The sequence below is a fragment of the Phascolarctos cinereus genome, unplaced genomic scaffold (assembly GCF_003287225.1).
Source record: "Phascolarctos cinereus isolate Bilbo 61053 unplaced genomic scaffold, phaCin_HiC Scaffold_726;HRSCAF=1367, whole genome shotgun sequence".
Lineage (NCBI taxonomy): Eukaryota > Metazoa > Chordata > Mammalia > Diprotodontia > Phascolarctidae > Phascolarctos > Phascolarctos cinereus.
In genome coordinates this window covers 359,639,909-359,659,595 of record NW_027556098.1, presented here as the reverse complement: position 1 = coordinate 359,659,595, position 19,687 = coordinate 359,639,909, and the positions used below count along the sequence as shown (strand labels likewise).

Genomic DNA, 19,687 nt, shown 5'->3' with positions numbered 1-19,687 from the left:
TCGGACCAGCCAATCCGCGGGCAAGACTACAACACCCAGGAGGTTTGGCGGCCAGGGTCACGTGTTTTCTGTGCCTGTAAACTAAGCTGGTTCCTTTTGCTCGTTTCTATCCGTTGGTAGCCTCTTTCGGTCATGCGCATTGGTGAACAGGAAGCTCGGAGGAGAAGGTAAGGCAAGTTGGTGGCGTCCCTCAGGCTCCTGGGGTGTTGGAAATGGCAGAGAGGATCTAGGGGGTGGGTTGGGGGTTGCTGAGGTAGGGAGAGAGACTGTCCACCTTCCTGGGCGGCCAGGATCAGAGATCGTCCCCTTCCGACCTCAGCGTTTGACGGATGGGGAAGCTGAGGCCCAGAGACCAGGAGGTACCGTGACTCATTGGCAGAGCCAGGCCTTCCGACCCCAAGTCCCGTCTGATTTGGGCTATGCTGTGGGCACAGTGGAAAACGGGCAAGATAGGAGGTCAGGGGACCTGATTGGAGTCAGCCTTTGGTCCCTTCACCCCTCTAAGCCTCAGTTTCCCCAACTGTAAAATGAAATTAACAATAGTTGTCTTTATCTACTGGTTTGTGAGGTTCAAGTGATGAATGTACCGTGCTATTTGTATATTTGTGTCATTGACCTGGGGATCTCCCAGTGCAGAAACTCCTTCCACCAGTACAGGCCTGCAACAGTTCTGTATTTTATTCATTTTAAGTTTAAGTTAAGTTTATGTGACTTGACAGTGGCCATACAGCCAGTCAAGTAAGTGTCAGAAGCAGAACCTGAGCCCTAGTCTGCCTGACTCCCAAGCAAGACGTCTGTGGGGTCACGACACTATATAAACATCAATTAGTAGTATGTTAACGTTAACTCATGCTCTTAGCGTCTTGACCGCTTGACTTCCATCCAGGCTGCCTGACTGCTTACGTCCATCTCAAGAGCAGTTGAGTTTTAACGGTAACCCTCCTGTTAGGGATTCTGTCAGGATAGGAAGGACACACAAACACTCGCTATTTTCCATTCCCTTACTTTGTTGTCACCTACCTAGAAAATTTGGGGAAAGGTACTCCCAGCATGCTGAGGATACGTTTTTCCCATGCAGACACATACAGTTCAAAATGTTATAGACAGAAGTTTTATTAAAAGAGGCAAACAAAATAGTTACACTGCAGTGAGTACCTATTAGTCCTAAAGATGCCTGTAAAGCATTAGTCACAACTCCAAATATGAGAATTCTTATGTAGAGGCTTCCTGCCACATCCTTTTAAGACAGGGGAATGACATCCTCCCTCTTCCCCTTCCAACTTCCCGTTCTTTGTGGATCAAATGAAGTATTTGTAAAGTGTTTAACACAGTGCTTATTAAAAGCGTATTCCCTTCCCTTCGTAGTAGAATTTCCTGGTCTCTCAGGCCTTGCCAGGGCCAGTCCCTAGAGTTCTCCATTCTTTCATTGCTATCTTCCAGAAGTGAACAGGAGAAGAGGATCATAGAGCTGGAAGGGACTTTAAAGGCTGAGGGGACAAAGCCCCTCATTTCACAGATGACAAAAGCAATGGCCTGCCCACCTGCTAACTACAGGTCCTTCAGTCTGAGACTGAATTCTTTTCTCCAAGCCAAGCATTTTGTCCCCTATGCCAAGTAGTTGCTACCAGGAGAATTTTTTTTGTCTCTGGTGTGTGCTAAAGGGCTTTTCACAGAACGTAGGAACAGTGAATAGCAGCTTAAGGTCTAGGCCCATGGACACCTGAGGACTATTAGGATTGTCTGTTGCCCTTAGCTTTAGTGACTAGACCTCTGTCTTGTAAAAGGCAATGTGTCATAGTGGCTAGAGTTCTGGATTTGGAGTCAGGAAGATCTGGGTTCAGGGCTAGATTCTGACACTTATTAGCTGTGTGATCCATAAGCAAGTCACTTCACCTTTCTCAGCCTCAGTTTACTCCTCTGTAAAATGAGGATAATAGCACCTCACAGGGTTGTTGAATGAGGGTCAAATGAGGTTATATATGTTAAAGGTTTGACAGACTTTAAGGTGTTAAAAATATCAGGTATTTCAGAAGATGTAGAAGAGGTGTAAGTTTAGGCCTTCCTCAGGGGCATTGTTTTTCCCTAGTCCAAGTAGCCCTAGTGGTCCCCTTTGGTGACGGGCATTTGGAGATGAGATCTCAAAGATGATCTTGTCCAACATCTAGCCTCTGTACAATATCTCCCCTAAAGTAATAATCCAGCCTTTGTTTGAAAGACCTGTAGTAAGGAGGAGCTGTGGCCATCCATTCTATTTTGGGACAGCTCTTGTTGTTAGGAAGTTTTTCTTTACATCTAGATGAAATGATTCCCTGCAATTCTGTCCCTTCCTGTCCCCTCCCTCCCCCCATCCTCATCCCCCGTGCCTCAAACTCTGCCATCTTTGGCCAGGCAGAAACAGAAAGGTTCTAGTCTTTCTTCCAAATGATAAAACCCTTCATATTTTTGAAGACACCTACCGTGCTTTCCCCCAAGTCTTCTCTTTCAGGCTAAACCTCTCAGTTCCTTTAACTAATCCTCATGTAGCATTAACTTCAAACTCTCCACTCTGGTTGCCTTTCTCTAATGCTTTCCAGAGTTTGTTGGTGCCCTTCTTTCTACAGTGTGACACCTGGAACCAAATCTAATATTCCAGGTATGGTCTGACCAGGCCAGAATACAGTGAGCCTCTCAAATCCTTTTTTTTTTAAGGTTTTGGGTATCTTAATGCAGCCTAAGTTTAGCTTTTTTAGTGACCACATAAGCATTTTTCACTCTTGATGCCAAGTGAACCTGCAACCAAGTAAAATTCCTAGATCTTTTTTCACAAAGCTATTATAAAGTTGATTTTTTTTAAACCAAAGGATAAGACTTTTTATGTATCACTTAAATTTCATTATATGGAGCTCAGCCAGTTCTTGCCTGTCCTTTGTTGATCCAGATTCCAGTTCTATCATATAGTGGTTTAGCAGTCCCCTTCAGCTTTCTTTTTTATCTCCAAGGTTTATAGGTATTTCTATATATGCCTAAATGCACATCATTAGTAAACATGTTAAAGCCACATGGGGCCAGGGACAGAAAGCTGTGGCCCTATAAGATGACATCAGGCCTTGATTTATGCTCTTTAGGTCTGGCCATGAATTCACCCCTCTTCAAATTTATCTGGCTGTACCATCATTTGATTCACTTCTCTATCTTGGCCAAAAGGATAGCATAAGAGAAATGCTTTGCTATAAATCTAAGCAAACTATATCTCCAGCATTCCCCTAAAATGTGGTTCTGAGACTGAACCAGCAGACTAGCCCATCAAACTCTCACATCCCTTCTTGGATGTCGTTTATGTCTTGGACCTCAAGCAGCACAGTACCCAACTGTAGACCACGTGAGGTTCCCGAAGGGAGACAGATCATGAGCTTGTCACTGTAAAGTAGCAGAGACATGCATTGCATAGAAAAAGGAGGACAGATAGCCGGAGCCCCTGCAGCCTGAACCTTTCCAGGCTTTTTGGATCTTTATCTGTAATCTTCATCCTCATTTTTATGCCCTGAACTGAACTCGGAAGAGTTTGGCCAGGCATCTAAGCGTAGCATACTGGCACTGGAGGTTCTGCAAAGCTGGCTTTAATACCTCTTGTATTGAGGTGCTTATCCTCTCAGTGGCCACATCCTGCTGAGCTTCTCAGCCCCAAACTTGTTACTGGCATGCGTCAGCTGTCATTTGGGTTCCATAAAATCTGTTTCGTACCAGTTCTAGAGATTGTTATAGAGCCAGGAAAGTTCTCTTAGCACTTGATTAAATAGACTTTGGATAGCACTAATTGCCTTTGTATACCTTGCATGGAGTCTCATATTGGGCAACAAAACTTACTGTTAATAAGTTCCAGTTTCTGCCACTCGATTAATAGTTGTTTGACTTGTGGTTAGCTAGATGCAATTCTCAGGCAGGCATATCTTGGAGATATTAGTAACATCTACTTCACAGGGTTCTTGTTAGGATCAAATGAGGTAATATTTGCCAAGTACTTTGCAAACTTTAAAGCACTAAGTATTAGCTATTCTTCTTCTTCTTCTTCTTCTTCTTCTTATTATTATTATTATTATAGTCCCAAATGTGACTATATTCCTGGTGCTAGGCTCTTCTCTAAACCACCTTATGTAATGTTTCTTCTGTGACCTTCCTAATAGTCTATTCCAGTTATATACCTCATTTGCTCAAAAACCTTTCTTTGACTCTTGTCTACTAAAGAGAGTATAGGCTCTGCATCGTGGCATTAGAAGTTCCACAAGACAGGCTCCAGCTTCTGAAACTCCTACCCTGCTTGCTCTTTATCCACTCCTTCCCCCACCTCCCAAGACTGGCCTATCCTGCATTCTCTAGGATCATCTTGACCTTTGCCATCTCCTTGCTCATGCAGACCCAGTTGCCCAAATGGACCCTCTTTCTTTCAGTCTGTTGCTTAACTCTGGGTATCACATCTTCCATGATTCCTTCCTTGATGCCTCTTCCCTCCCCAATAAAGTGATCTCTGCCTCCTTACATTTCTAATAGCACTTTGCCTGGATATCCTCCTTAATCTGTACTTATCTCTCTCTTTTTTCATGATGATCTGACTGTAAACTTCTTAAGAGCAGGACCTGGGTTGTATCTGTCTTTCTATCCTCACTTAGCCTGGTGTCTTGCATGTAATAGATCAGGCCTGCACAACATGTGGTATGTTGTGCTGGCCTGACAAGGGTAATAGGCCTCTTAATCACTTCTTCTTAAAGGGCTAGTGAGCCCTATTAGCTCTGTCTGAGAACAATCTTGAGGCTTGAGGATGAACTGAGCCATAGTTGTATCCTCTGCATTTCTCTTGGGTCGCAAATGGCCAACAGCCAAATGTTGTGAAGGCCTGTAATAGAAGCTTAATAAATGTGTGTTGAATTGAATGGTTCTGTAGTTGAGGCTTGCTAATAGTTGATTGGTTTTAGATGCAGAAAAGATGTCTCCAAGGGAGGCTTTGCCCGCTGTGCAGGAGGTTCTGAAGAAGGTTTTCCGTGTGGTGGAGCACCAGCATGGGCTCTGGAGGAGTACTCTGAGTGACTGCTCACCCCTCCTGACCTCCCTTAGCAATCTGGCAGAGCAGCTACAGGCCAGTCAGAATGTGCAGCTGGAAGAGACCCCACTCCGGGCTTTCCCTGACCTGAAAGACCGCTTGAGACGAAAACTGCTGGCTGCTGGGGACGCCATCTTGGACCAGTTGGGAGAGAAGCTGTAAGAGATGCCATGACATGTTTCTCGTGCAGAAAAAGAATTTAATGTTTGGTATTTGTAAACAGCCAGTTTGATCTCCAACCAAGGGGTCTTTTTTCTTTTCACAGCTTAACATGGATGAGTTTGGAGACATGTATTCTGTGTCCTTCCTTTGCTCATGTTCTCCAGGTCCCTTTGTCCTAGAACTTAGTGACCCAAAGCATGAGGTTTAATGTAAGGAGCAGGGTGGTACAGTGGAAAGAACACTGGATTTAGAGTCAAGACCTGAGTTGAAATGCCACTTACTAGCACTGTGATGATGGGCAAATCTCTTCATCTCTCTGGACCTCAGTTTCCTCATCTGTAAAATGAAAGGATTGGACTAGATGATCTCTAAGCTCCCTTTCAGCTCTAAAGCTGTGATACATATTAAGACAAAAACATTTGTTAGAAGGCCTCAAGAGCAAAAGAACTTTTTAGGAAGGGTGTTGATAAGAAATCTCATGAAATTCTTTTTTTGTGGGGGAGGCAATTAGGGTTAGATGACTTGCCCAGGATCACACATCTAGTAAGTGTCTGAGGGCAGATTTGAACTCAGGTCCTTTTGACTCCGGGGCTTGCGTTCTATCTACTGCACTACCTAGCCCATGAAATTCTTAATGTGTGTCATAGACACTTTGAATTGGAAGGAACCTTAGAGGTCATTTAGTTTAGCCCTTATCCGCAGAATGATCTCTCTGTGATATTCCTGAGAAGTGATCATGCAACCTCTACTTGGAGACATCTCATGCTGGGGATGTGCCAGAGGCCACCCATTCTACTGACCAGTCCTCACACTAGAGACTTTTACCTTCAAACTTGGAAATAAAGTTTGCCCCTGTCACCTCTAGAGCTGCCCTGTAGGGCCAAATAGAATAGGTGTGATCCTTCAGATCATTAAAGTCAATGATCACAGTGCCTCCTTCCTCACACCACCAAATCTTCTCCATGTTAAAAATCCTTCAGCTGGTCTTGACATTACATGATTTCCAGTCACCTCACGCTCCAGCTTGCTCTCTCAAAATGTGACCAGAAAAAAAAAATTTAAAAAAATATGGCCAGAAAAAAGAAATTAAAAAATAAAATTAAAAAATGTGGCCAGAAATAATGGGACCCACTTCTCACTAATTCATAGCCTTTGTTTACCTCAAGTGGCTATGTGGGTTGCTGGGAGTATGCAGTACATCTTTGCAATGCTGTTTTAGCACCATTTTCTTTTCCTGCAGAACCAGCCTCCTCCAGGTGCGAGATACAGTCAGCAGCCATGTGGAACAAGTGTTTGAGCTGTATGAGCAGAAAGCAGATGAACTAGGCCTTGATGTAGTCTTGCAGCCTTCAGCTGATAGCCCTTCATTGGCTGATATGCTGGCATGGTTACAGGACATTGACAGGCATTTTCGAAATTCGTATCCTTCACACAAATATCACTGGGGAGGATGGTAGCCTCTTTGAGGAAACCCCACATGCCTTCAGCTTACAAATAGTTGTTTTGGTCCATATAATCACAGGATTTCAGAGTGGATATGGACCCTCTTGGCAGAGGTCTAGTTTACTCCACACTGGAAAAAGAATCTCTAGAAATCTGCTAAATGGTCATCCTATTTTTGCTCGAAGATGTCCGGTGAGAATGAAACTGCTTCCTCCCTGAGGCTTCCCATTTCACTTTGGGGCAGCTTTACTTGTTCGAAGTCTCTCCTGACATCAGGCCTTTTGGGGCTAAGCACGAGCATAATCCATCTTCTGTACTTCCCACCTCTTTCCTGTGGGTGTTCTCTTCTTCAGGCTAAACTTTCCTCACTCCTTCAGGCAGTCCTCAAATGGCATGAACTGGAAGCCCCTCACCATGCTGGTTGCTGTCCTATGGAAATTCCGTCTCATGTCCTCCTTAAAACGTGGTGTCTAGAACTGAATGCGATACTCTAGATTTGTTCTGACCCATCACCTCTTTGTTTCTAGAGGAGGTAACGCCTTGCTTGATGCAGCCCAAGATTGCATTAGCTCTTTTGACTGCCGTGTCACACTGAAAACTCCAGTTGTTTGCAGTCCACTAGAAGGCCCAGATGTTTCTCAGACAAACTGCTGTCTGTGCCTTCCTCATCCTGTATTTGGGAAACTGCTTTTTATTTTTTTAACCTAAATTTAAGACTTTGTATTTATCTCCATTAAATTTTACCTTATTAGATTTAGCCCACGTTCTCAGGACCTTCTTGGCCCTTGATTATGTCAATCAGAATGTTAGCTATCTCTCCCACCTATGTGTCATAGGTGTGATAAGGCTGCCATCTTTTCCCTATATAAGTCAGTGATAAAAATGTCAGACAGCACAGATCCCTAGGGCACTTCTCTAGAGACCTTCCAAGTTTCCCATGAATGAGTAATGATTATTCTCTGGTCTATCTAGTCAGCCACATCTGAATATTTAACTACACCATTGTTTAATCCACATCTCTTTCTTTTCCACAGAATATGGTTGAGAGTTATCAGATTTGTTGCTGAAATCTAGGCACACTTGTCTATGTGACACCTTTGATCTGTCAGTTTCTAGTCAATCAGAAAAGAGATAAAGTTAACGCTAAAGTCTGCAGAAGTTGTTAGCACTTGCCCCATGACCCTGATTGGGCCAGTTTTAGACCAAAAACAAAGAGTGCTCCCTTGGCTAGATGTTCACTACCCATTTATTTAATGAGGTATTTTAGGATTTTTCCAGGAATCAGAATCAAGCTTGACAGCCTCTATTCTTTTCCCTTTTTTGAAAATCAAGACACGTAGGCTTTCCTAGGCCTGGGACATACTTACTGTTCTCTCTCACCTTTCTGAGATCACTGATGTCCACCACAGATGTAGTTCATCTGTCTCAGCAGCTAGACCCTCTCCTAATATCTCCATATCTTTGTTATCAGCTCACTCTTAGCCACTTTTGTGGCTTGTCCTTGCCAGTCCACAGGTCATTCTTCTTGGCAGAGAAAACAAGTAAAATAAACATCAGGCACCTTTTGTTGTCAGTTGTCCTCTTATCTACCTGGAGCAATGGTCCTATCCATCCGTGATGATCTTTCTTCCCCCTGGTAGACCTGGATAGGATAAAAGAATATATTGGTGGTCCTTAACATTCCTCTCTTGGTGTTTGGGTGAAATGTAATGATGTTTGTCCTCTTTGTCAATTTACATTTGAAGTCAGGGGTTAAGTATCAGCAATGTCCAAGATACCCACTAGGGTATTTATATACAGTGCCATCATATATTTACTCTTTTGCCTCATCCAGAAGTATTGTTAGCTGTTTCTCATCTCTCTCCTCCCATTCCTAGCTAAACTTCTTGAAAATCAGTATACACACCCAGTAGTTCCAATTTGTCACTACTCATTCTCCCAGCTCCTTACAGTATAATTTCTTCCCTAGTACTCTACCATATTGCTCTTTTAGAGGTTACCAGGAGCCCCTTAATCACCATTTTTCATCTCTCACCCTTTTTGACCTCTGTAGCATTTGCCAATGTTGACCACTCTTTTCTTCTGGATCCCTCCCGTTCCCATAGCTTCAGAGACACCAAGCTCTCCTGCTTTTCCTGTATCTGTAACCACTTCCTCTCTTCCACATCTTTCTAATCCTTAAGGTGAGCACTTTGTCCCAAATTCTGGCTTTGAACCTCTTTTCTCTTTTCTTTTCCCTTAATGATTTCCTATACCTCCTCCACTTGCTCTGTCACTCTGTTCAGGCCTGACCTCTCACCTGAGTGACAGAGCCATCGCCTATAAGATAATCTCCTTCTGCTTATCCCACCAGCACCTCAACATATCCATAATGGAAATTCTAATCCTGCCCTCAGAATCATCCCCTTTTCCCCGTTTTTCTTGATGGCACAAAGCCTGCTTCTAGTCCCCCAGGCAAAATTCTTGGCGTCATCTCTGACTCTTCTTTCACCTCCCCACATTGAAGAATTGGCATGCCTGAAATGCCCCCTCCCTTCTCACTTCTGCCTCTGAGAATCCTTAGCTTCCTTTGTGGCTTAACTCAGGTATAGCCCACTCATCCCTCCCCCTTCTCCCTACCACACCCCCTCCAACCATTGGAAACCCTTTTGTGATCCCCTAACTGGTCATGCTCTCTTTCTCCCTCTTGTGTCAAATTTTATTTTATTTATCTGTTTAAACATTGTATTCAAGTTCCTTGAGGTCAGATTGTTTTTCATTTTGTCGTTATATATCCATGCACTGTGCCTTGCACATAGTAGGTACTTAATAAATGCAGGTTGAATGAATGGATAATTCATTCCTATTAGTTCTGCCTCTGAAATGTCATCTTGAATTCCAGTGCTACACTCCTATTGTTATTTTTAAGGAAACCACTAGCTGCCTAGACTATTGTAATAGCCCCGTAATGGCTCTTCCCCCTTCCACTCCCTTGTCCTTCAGTTCCTCATCCCAGGCCAGGCTAATTTTCCTTATATATTGATGTAATCCTGTCATGCCTCTGCTCAAAACCCTTCAGTGGCTCCCTATTGACTGCTGAGTGAAATCTATTTGTATCTTGGTGTTCAAGGCCTTACCTAATATGGAGCATAGTATTTTTTCCTTGTCTTACCTCTTACTGCTCCCACCTATGTGTGTTATTGCAGTCAAGCTAACTCACTGTCCATCATACCTACTGCATATGTGGCTGCTGTGGTGCCTTGGTTCCCATCACTGCAATGCCCCCCCCATTCCTTACCTCCCCTCAAACTTGGCCTCTTGAAATCCTACCTATCCTTGAAGCACATTTCAGAACCTCTTCATAAGCTTTTCCTTTCCCCCTCGGTGACTAATAACATTTCCCTCCTTGATGTACCAGCAATACTCTTTGCACCAGTCTTATTACACTAATGCAGGGGTGGGGAACCTACAGCCTCGAGGTCACGTGTGGCCTTCTAGGTCCTCGGGTGCAGCCTTTTGACTGCAAGGGGATTTGTTCTGTGAAGTTTGGATTCAGTCAGAGGGTCACACTTGAGGACCTAGAGGGCCACATGTGTCCTTGAGGCCATAGGTTCTCCACCTCTGCACTAATGTATTGGGGTTTTTTGGTAGTTATTTATTTATGTATTAATCCCCCTATTTGATTGGGAGCTACATGAAGGCAGGGATTGTGTTTCACATGATCTTGATACCTCTCTTAACATCTTACATAGCGCTCTGCATATAGAAAGCACTTAAATATTTGTTAAAGTTGAGCATGTTTATCTCACTCTTGGGAGTCCTTAACCTCTATAAAGTTACCTGGAAAGGAAGTACCTCCTCTCCCAGATCCAGTGGGGGAATTTGCCAAACATCCAAACCCTGCCCCAAGCCTGGGTTCAGATCTCAGAGAATGGCCAAGACCTCGTACAAGGTATTTGTGCCCATTTCAGACCTCCTACACACACCCGTGCGCCTTGGGGTCATTAAAAAGAAGGGTTAACATGTGCATTGTGTCTGCAGGATGTCGAATGTATGTGGTCACACACGATGGACGTCACACACGTTTCTGGTTTTGGTTTTTTGTTTTTGAGGCAATCAGCGTTAAGTGACTTGCCCAGGGTCACAGCTAGTTAGTATCTGAGGCCAGATTTGAACTCAGGTCCTCCTGACTCCAGGGCTGGTGCTCTATCCACTGCACCACCAAGCTGCCCCCACACACGTGTTTCTGACTTCACATCTAGAACAGTGGCGTGCTTGGTCAGAACCTGCTCCTTTGTCTAATTCTCTTGATGTTGCCAACTCTTCCCTAGTTACTACTAGGTTTGACACATCAGTCATTTTTCACTTGACTTTTCCCTCATTCCCCCCGATGTCCAAGTTCAGTTAATCCTAGCTTTGAAGCATCTCCCTTAGCATTTCAGTCCCCCATAGTCTCTTATCTGAAGTGCTGTGGTAGCCTCAACAGTAGTAATTGTTGCTTCCAATCTCTCCCCTCTAAGCCTTTCTTAGTACTGCTGCCAGATAGACTTTCTAATGTACAGCTCCAATCATGTCACTCTCCTCTTCTAAAGTCTTAAGTGTCTCCTCATTGCTTCCAGGAATGGGCTGAATTCTTTAGTCACACAACCAGTATTAGAGTAACAATGGTCAAGTCACTTCATCTGTATAATGGGGATAATGATACCTCTACCTGTGTGCCTCTCCCATTGTTGTGAGATTCATATGAAATGGTGTATGTAAAGTGCTTTTGCACACTGTCTAAATGTCAGCTATTATAGTTGGGTTTTGCTGAAACTGATAATTGCTATTCTAGGGAGCCTAGGGATGTAGAATACCCCCAAGAATTTTAAACAAAACAGGAAATCAGGCCTATTTTAATATGGAGGAAATATGGGTCCAGTGCACAAAGGTGCGTTTATTTTTAGTTAAAATAAAAATAAAATATTACTAGAATCAAATTTATTTCAGAGCAACCATTAATCACATTGGATTGCATGAAATATCAGGGTTTTCTGAACATTATTTGGAAAGTGCTTATCTTAGCTTGACATTCAGGTCCTAAGGAATTTAGCTACAAACTACCTTTTGAGTCTTCTGTTACTTCCCTGTACAAATTCAACACTGTAGTCACTTTGTTCTATCTTGTCATACTGTCCCCATGTGTGGAATCGTTCCCCTCCTATTAAAATCCTTCCTAGGTTAGGTGCTACCTCTTCCTTGAAGCCTCCTCTGATTCTTCTACCTCTTTTCCCCTCTTCTGCTCCTCTCTGCCAGTTTTCAGTGATCTCTCCCTCTTTTAAACTGTTATATAATATTTTGTACATCTTAGGTACTTAGCATATTTTAAGTTATATTATGTTTTATATATGTGTGTGTATATATATATGTATATTTGTCCACTTTTTTAGTTTAATTTATTTTTTTTGTTACATTTTAAGTTCTGAACTATATCCTTCTCTCTCTACCCCACACTACATTTGACATAGATTTATAAAATATATGTAAAACCATGCTGTGTATACTTCTGTTTATCAGTGTTTTTTTTTCTGGAGGTGGATAGCATGTTCCTTCATAGGTCCTTTGTAGTTGATTTGAGTACTTATACTCAGAGTAATTTGGTCATTGACAATTATTCTTCGAACAATATTGTTGTTACATTCTCTTGGTTCTGTTCATTTTACTTGTCATTATTTCATTCAAGTCTTTCCGTGTTTTTCTAAAGTCATTGAGCTCATCATTTTTTATAGCGCAGTGGTATTTCATCACAATCATATACCACAACTTGTTTAGCCATTCTCCAATTGACTGGGCATCCCATCAGTTTCCAGTTCTTTGCCACCACAAAGAGAGCTGCTATAAATATTTTGGAACGTATAGGTTCTTTTCCTTTTTCCCTGATCACCTTGGAAAACAGACCTAATAGTGGTGTTGCTGGGTCGAAGGGTATACACGGTTTCATAATTCTTTGGGCATAATTTCACATTGCTTCCAAAATGGTTTTGGATCGATTCACAGTTCCACCAACAGTGTATTAATGTCCCAGTTTTTCCATATCCTCTCCAATATTTGTCATTTTCCTCTTCTGTCATTTTAGCCAGTCTGATAAGTGTGAGATGATATCTCAAAATTGTTTTAATTTGCATTTCTCTAAAAATGATTTAGAGCATTTTTATATGATTATATATAGTTTTGATTTCATCGAAAAACAGCCTTTTTAGATCCTTTGACCACTTAACATTTGGGGAACGACTCATATTCTTATAGATTTGACAAAGTTCTCTATATGTTTGAGATATGAGATCTTTACCCAAGAAACTGTATATACTTTGTTCTTTTCACCTACTAGATCATAAGCTCCTTTGGGGTAAGGACTATGTTTTACTTGTATCCCTGAGGCCAAGCACAGAGCTTAATTGTATAAATAAAAAATTTTCTCTCTTCCTTCCCCAGATATCCTGCTGAATGTATCTTTTTTCCTGGAGACTTAAGGCAGGTGTGTTTCTATCTACAAAACAAAGAAAGTAAAGTCCAGCTTTATTTCTCCTGCCACTTTAGAATAAATGTGGACATACTCTGGTATTTGGAATGCAAATTTCTAGAACACAGTTATTTCGTAGAGTATTGGGGCTCCATGTTTCTGAGCCCAAGGAATTTGTATTCCATATTATGTCTACATGCCCAGGAAGGAAAATCAGGTTGGTAGTGACAGAAGAAGTAGTCAGGGACTGCCGGAGGATGTTGGAGGAGCTGGAGTAACCACTGAAGAGGGGGACTATAAGGAAGACAGACAAAGAGTGTCAAAGAGCCAGTGCCATGCCGTGCTTTTGTCACCCAAAGCGTTTGCCCCATTTGCTGTGCCTTTACCTTTGGGAGGATACATTTACTTTTATCAGACCTTGAAGGAAATGTGATGAACAAGTTTGTCTGACTGAAGAAAAAAAATTATATTTAAAGCTCTACTTTTCTGAGGTTTTGGGGACAAAAATAAAAATGACAAAACTCAGCACTGGTGGAGTTGTGGAGAAATAAAGATGCGCATGCTTTGCTAGTGGAATTGTAAACTGGTGAGACCTTGTGGAACAGACTGACGGCAGGCTCTGAGTTCTAACTGTGCCATGTGCTGTGTTCGTAGTCTATGATCCAGTAATTCCCTTTCTGGGGATCTTACCCTGAAAAGCATATCAAAAAGATGTCCCAACAGTTAGAAACCTGTTCTGTTACTGCAATCCAATCCTATAATTCAATGAAGAACTGTAAATAGGAGGGCTAGTGACTATGAAAGTCATAGGAAAAGACTGATATAAAATAATGAGAAATGGAAGAACCAGAATCCGGATTAAGTAACAAGAAGAAAGTAAGCCCTTGGATAAGCCCTCTTCTCCTTTGAACTCTCTCCACGCCTAGAATTTTATTACAAGAATATTTCCGTGGAGAAGTTCAGTATGCACACTGTGACTATACAAAGGATAATGTGTGTGCAGATCTACTGACGGGGATAGAGAGAGGCTTGAACTTTTAAGTTGTTACAGAAATTTGTATAGTGAAGTTCATTTTAAAATTCATGTTTAATTGGTTCTGTTACTCTCCCAATTTATTTAACGTTTTCCCCAGGTTGTTGTTTCCAAACTGTACCACAAGGGGGTGGCAACGTGGCATAAATTACTTCTGAATTTCTTTTGGGGATTATTGTAGGGTCATGAAGCCATTAGAACAAGAAGAAAATCTAGGGATCACCTAGTCCAAACTCATCATTTGACAGAGGAAGAAGGAAACGTAGAGGAGGGGGAAGAGACTTGACTAAGGCCATGCACTTTTTCAGCGGCGGGGTGGAGAACCCCAAACCCCGGTTGCTTGGCCCCCAGACCAGAGCTTTTCTTCTGTTTCTCTGTAGCCCTGTGTCTGCCTGGGTAATGAGTACTTACAGATAGAGATCCTGCAGCAGGCCATTGTGGTCTTATTGATTGGTGAGAGGAGGGGAGAGAAGAGATTATCCCCTGAGGTGGTCACTGATGATATGAATAACCTCATGCTTTCTGGCCTCATCCATCCCTTCCTGGCACTTCCCTTTTCTCTTGGCCTGGTCTCCTAAATCGGGGAGACAATATGTCATGGGTGTAAAGCCTTCCAATGGAGAATGTGTTCTGGCTCTCGATTTTGTTTGGGATAAATAAATAGTTTTAATAGCTAATGTTTTTGTGGTGATTTATGGTTACAAAGTGCTTACACATCCATTATCTCATTGCATCTCTCGCATACTCCATGAGGTTGGGATATTATTACCAACTTACGGATGAGAAAATTGAGCCTCAAAGGGGCGTGAAAAGAGCTTGCTCAGAGACACATGATGGAACCTCACAATGGAGGCAACATAACTTTGTGGGAAAAGACTGTTGAACCTTGGTGCTGCCACGATGAGCTATGTGACATTGGACAAGGTTTGCACAAGACGGTCTCTGAGGTGTCTTCCGGCTCTCACACTTCTGTGACCCTTCCAGTGTAACTTATAGGTGGGAATGAAGCAAGCTCTTGATTACCCTTCTTTTCCTTTGAACTTTCTCCATTTCTAGAGATTGGCTACAAGGTTTCCATTGAGAAGACGAGGAAGCACTTGTCCCGAGTGAATGAACCTATTTAGGTCTTAGCTTGGCCTTGGGAGAAGAGGAGCCAAGGTTAGTGTGTTCAGGAGAGAAAGACCCATTTTTACTACTGCTCAAGGCCATTTACATCCTTCCCTTTATCCCTGTCCCAAGGAAGGAGACCAGAACTTCCCTGGGTCCTAAACCTATTTCCTTAGCTGGTCCCTGGGCTGATCAGGGCCTTACTCAGGCAATAGCAGCAGTCTTGTCCGTTATCCTCCCATCTCACTCCTTTGCCAAGACGGTTGGAATGAAGCAGGGCTGCCTGCCAGAGCCTTACCCTTCTGCCTTCTGTGCCAGGTGCAAGGAGCAAACAAGTGCTTCTAGAGGAATTTCAGGGAGGTGACCCAATTCCAGCTCCCTCTCCCTCTCGTTCCTGAAAGGCTCTGACTCACTGGCTCCTTGCTTATGAGCAGCGGATCTGTTGCTCTCTGAATTGACAGCACAGATGAGCCAAGGAGACCTAACACGTAGGAGAGACTTTTAGGAGACTAACGTTGAAAGAAATTAGCTAGTTCCCTCATTGTACAGGGGAAGAAACTGAGGCACAGAGGTTGCTGAAGGCAGCTGACTAATAATTGGGTGATTTTCAGCTTGAAGAATTCAGAGTACTAGAGGAGACAAGTTACTGAGTCTAGTCCCATGCCCAATGTTTAACCTCTTCTGCCACAATCCTAGCAAGTTAGTAATCAAGGCTCTAAGAAGTTCTTAAATACTTGCCATGGGTCATGGACCCTTTGGGCAGTCTACAATGATGGAAAACTCACCGTTTTTCAACATAGGCCTTGTTAAATAGCTTTGATGGGAAATTCATCTCTTCTCCCACTCCTCTAGGTTCTCAATTCTACCTTCTGGGGCCAAGCAGAACACTAACCTTTCTTCCAGGGGTCAGCCCTCCAGGCAGCAGAGGACAATAACCTCAGGCTTTGTACAGACCAACTCTCACTGTAAAATTCCACGGTGGTCCATTTTACAAATAATCTCAGAGCCCTACCTTGGAACAACAAGCAGTTTCATCTGTTTGGCCAGCTGGTACTTTGTCATGCAGAGAAGATAAAAAAAAAAATAAGTGGCCTTGGGAATGATGGTTGGCTAGAGCAAAGGCAGCTTTTCAGAAAGAAACTAGCTAGCCTTGGTCCCCTTCCTTTTCTCTGTGTCTGCTTAGCTCCTTTTCCCACACTCAGGCCACTTCTCTTACCTGCTCACTTTAAATTGTGGGAAACACCTGCCAATTGCAAAGAAACAGCAAGGTACAGCGAAAAGAGTGCCACACTTAGATTCAGTGGACATGGGCTCAGATCACGTCTCAGACACTAGCTGTATGGTGAGTGACCAATCACTTCTGAGCTTTAGTTTCCTCATTTGTAAAATGGGAACGATGATGACAAGTCTTGTACTGTCTATCTCATAGGATAGTGGTAAGAAAAGACCTTTGTTTAAAGTTCTATGAAACAGTGAATTATGACTCACTCGAATTCAACTGCTGTTTATTTTTTACTGCAAACATTTCTGCACTTGGAAGCGAAGTGCGTGAACTGAGATAGCAGGAAGGTAGGAGCAGCTACTAGCAAGCCTAAGGAGGGCACCAGTCTCTTTCCTACTGTGGGGCTAGCTATAGGCAGCCTGTCAAAGTAGGGTGAGCCAGAACTTTTGGGCTGATGCTAAGTTGTCCCACTATACAGGGGTGGTTGAGTTTATGTGTGGTGAAGGGTGAGCAGCAGAGTCAACCAAGACCTCAGTGTCAGGGGTGTGCTTTGTTGCTGTTCGGTCTAGTCTGACTTTGTGACCCCAATTTTGGGGTTTCCATGGCAAAGATACTGGAGTAGTTTGCCATTTCCTTCTCCAGCTTATTTTATAGATGAGGAACGGAGGCAAACAGGGCGAAGTGACTTGGTCGCACAGCTACTAAGTATCTGAAGCCAGATTTGAACTCAGAAAGATGAGTCTTCCTGATTTCAGGCCCCACCACCTAGCTGCCCCTAAGAGTGTGCTGATAAGTGTTTAACAACCAGCTGTAGGCTGGAGGATGTATGCACAACATGCTTTTAAGTTTAATCGGCATTAACATTTCTCTATCACTTTCTTAAGTCTAGAGGGTCCACAAAATGTGAAATTGAACTCTATTTTGTAACATTTGCCAGTGTTGCACTGAAAATTTAACAGCTGGCTCTCGGCCATTTCAAACTGACTCCAGCATACCCTAACTCTAGTCTGACCCGTACCCGAACAAAAATTCATTGTAGAACCATCCCCAGGAATTATTCATCCAGTCTTTGCTTGAAGACATGTGGGTAGACATCTACTTCCTGACACAGCCCATTCCGCTTTTGGAGAGAGTTCTCCTTCATAGCAAGTTCCTCGTGTTCAAGCAAAATCTGGCCCTCTGCAACCTCTACCCATTGCTCTGTCCTCAGAGGACAAGTAGAACGATTCTACATGACACCGCTTTAAATACTTACAGGTTCACAATCTTGAGAGGTAGAAAAGACCAGGAGATCATCTAACTTAGAGGCTCTTAACCTTTTTTTTTTCCCATGGGACCCTTGGGCAGTCTGGTGAAGCCTTTGGACCGCTTTTCAGAATCATGTTTTTAAGTTCATAAAATACATAAGATTACAAAGGGGACCAACTATATTAAAATATAGTTATCAAATTTGTTTAAAAAAATAAGTTTATGGACCCCAGGCTAAGAAACCTTGACCTAGCCTGTTTTACAGATAAGAAAACAGGACCAGAGGAGAAGTAACTTGTTGAACTTCATACACTTAGTAGGTAGCCAAGCTAAGGTCTGAACTCCCAGGTTCTACTTGAAGACAGCTATAGGCCCTCACCCTAATCTTTGCCTCCCACCCCCAAGTCTTCTTTTCTTCAGGCTAAACATTCTCAGTTCCTTCAACTAATATTTCTATGGCCTGATATTCAAGCATGTCACCATCCAGGTAAACTTACTCTGATGTTTATCAATGCCCTTAAATGTGGCACTGAGAACTCAGCAGAGTATTCCAGATGTGGTCTGACCAAGGCAGAGTACAGCAGGATTATCACCTTTTTTCTGGGCCCTGTCTTCTGAGCCTTTCTCTATTCTTTTGGGTCAGTGTATTTCTGAAGTCCTGGGACCCTGATACTAAAAGTAGAGCACCATACTGGGCAATGGGGGAAATACAAGCATTAAGTAAGCTTCTACCCTGAAGAAGCTTCCAGTCTAGCAGGGGAGCTGAGACACCATGCACATACCACTAATAATTTGCATTTTTCTAACACTTATAAGTTACATAACCCAGGAACACTGAAAGATAAATGATGTATTATCATCCCCATTTTACAGCTTCCAAAACTGAGGATCTGCCCAGGCGTGCACAGCTCACAAGTGTTGAAACCTGAACTCGGGACTTGTGAGTCCAAGTTTAGCAATCCTTTGGTTATACCACACTGTCTTTGTCTCAAATACGGGTTAGCTTTATGTTCCTGGCTTTATGTTCTCAAACTCCATGTGCCCAGCCTAATAAACCCCACTACTCCATCTAACATTTATAGGCAACAGCTGATTTTTATCAGCCAGTTTGTTCTTTCATATAAGCAGAGTTTTATGAGGGTCTTTTGAGCTGGCTTATAATGTGATGAAATGTCTGCAAAACTCTACCATAAATCCAGGGAAGCTGCCAAGGGCAGGATGTGATTTTGCAGGCACATTTTCCCCAGCTGGAAGGCCCTGTCCCTTTGCCGAGTTTTCAGTTTTGCACTTGTCTCTTTAGACTTGCACAGGCTCTTCGACAACTCGCGGCTTCTTTAAAGGCAACTGAGAAGTGAGGGGTAGGAAAAATGGACCAAAAAGCTAATCTGTGCTAAAAATGATCCTGGACAGATGTGCCTCACTGAAAGCTCCTTTTGATGCAGGCTGCTGTAACAGAGACATCAGCCCGAATGGCCACATGAACTCTGAAGGGAGGACAGTGCCAACTCAGCAAATTATTAATCTTTTCATTATTTGGGTTGAGTTGTCACTCTTCACACTTGCCTAAGGCCTTCATCGTCTTTCATTAGTTTGGTAAATTAAGAAGCAACTCTTAAGGACCTCTCCCCAGATGTCTTCCAAACTTGACATCTTTTTCCAACATCTGGATCCTCCTCAGCAAGGAGACAGGGTTTGAACAGCCTCCAAATGAGGTGAGGCCCAGGTGCTTTTTGTACAGGCCAAAGCGAATGAATGGTTTCCAAAACATCTAAGAAGCTGAGTGCTAACCATATACGCCAGAGAATTTTCCCCCAAACATGGCAGCACCTTCTCTATTTTTGCCAATAAGCCATTAGGCCCAGCTTGGCTGGGCTTCCACGAGTCAAAGGATCAAAGGATTTTCAGGCCAGAAGTAGCCTTAAG

General features: G+C 43.0%; 1 protein-coding gene across 1 annotated transcript; it reads left to right on the top strand.

The window, feature by feature from the left end:
• Positions 1 to 48: 48 nt before the first annotated feature.
• On the top strand, positions 49 to 14,864 carry AIRIM (AFG2 interacting ribosome maturation factor). The gene is made up of 5 exons (XM_078145459.1): positions 49 to 167; positions 4,947 to 5,229; positions 6,474 to 6,653; positions 10,492 to 10,607; positions 13,127 to 14,864. Exons 2-5 carry the CDS (start codon positions 4,958 to 4,960, stop codon positions 13,162 to 13,164), a joined length of 606 nt encoding a protein of 201 aa, XP_078001585.1. The 5' UTR covers positions 49 to 167; positions 4,947 to 4,957; the 3' UTR covers positions 13,165 to 14,864.
• Positions 14,865 to 19,687: the final 4,823 nt, after the last annotated feature.

Coding starts and splice junctions, on each gene's coding strand:
- AIRIM (XM_078145459.1), top strand. CDS start 4,958: ATGTCTCCAAGGGAGGCTTTGCCCGCTGTGCAGGAGGTTCTGAAGAAG. Junction 6,654..10,491: donor GACAGGCATTTTCGAAATTC/GTATCCTTCACA, acceptor ACCTCTATAAAG/TTACCTGGAAAGGAAGTACC. Junction 10,608..13,126: donor TGGCCAAGACCTCGTACAAG/GTATTTGTGCCC, acceptor TTCCTTCCCCAG/ATATCCTGCTGAATGTATCT.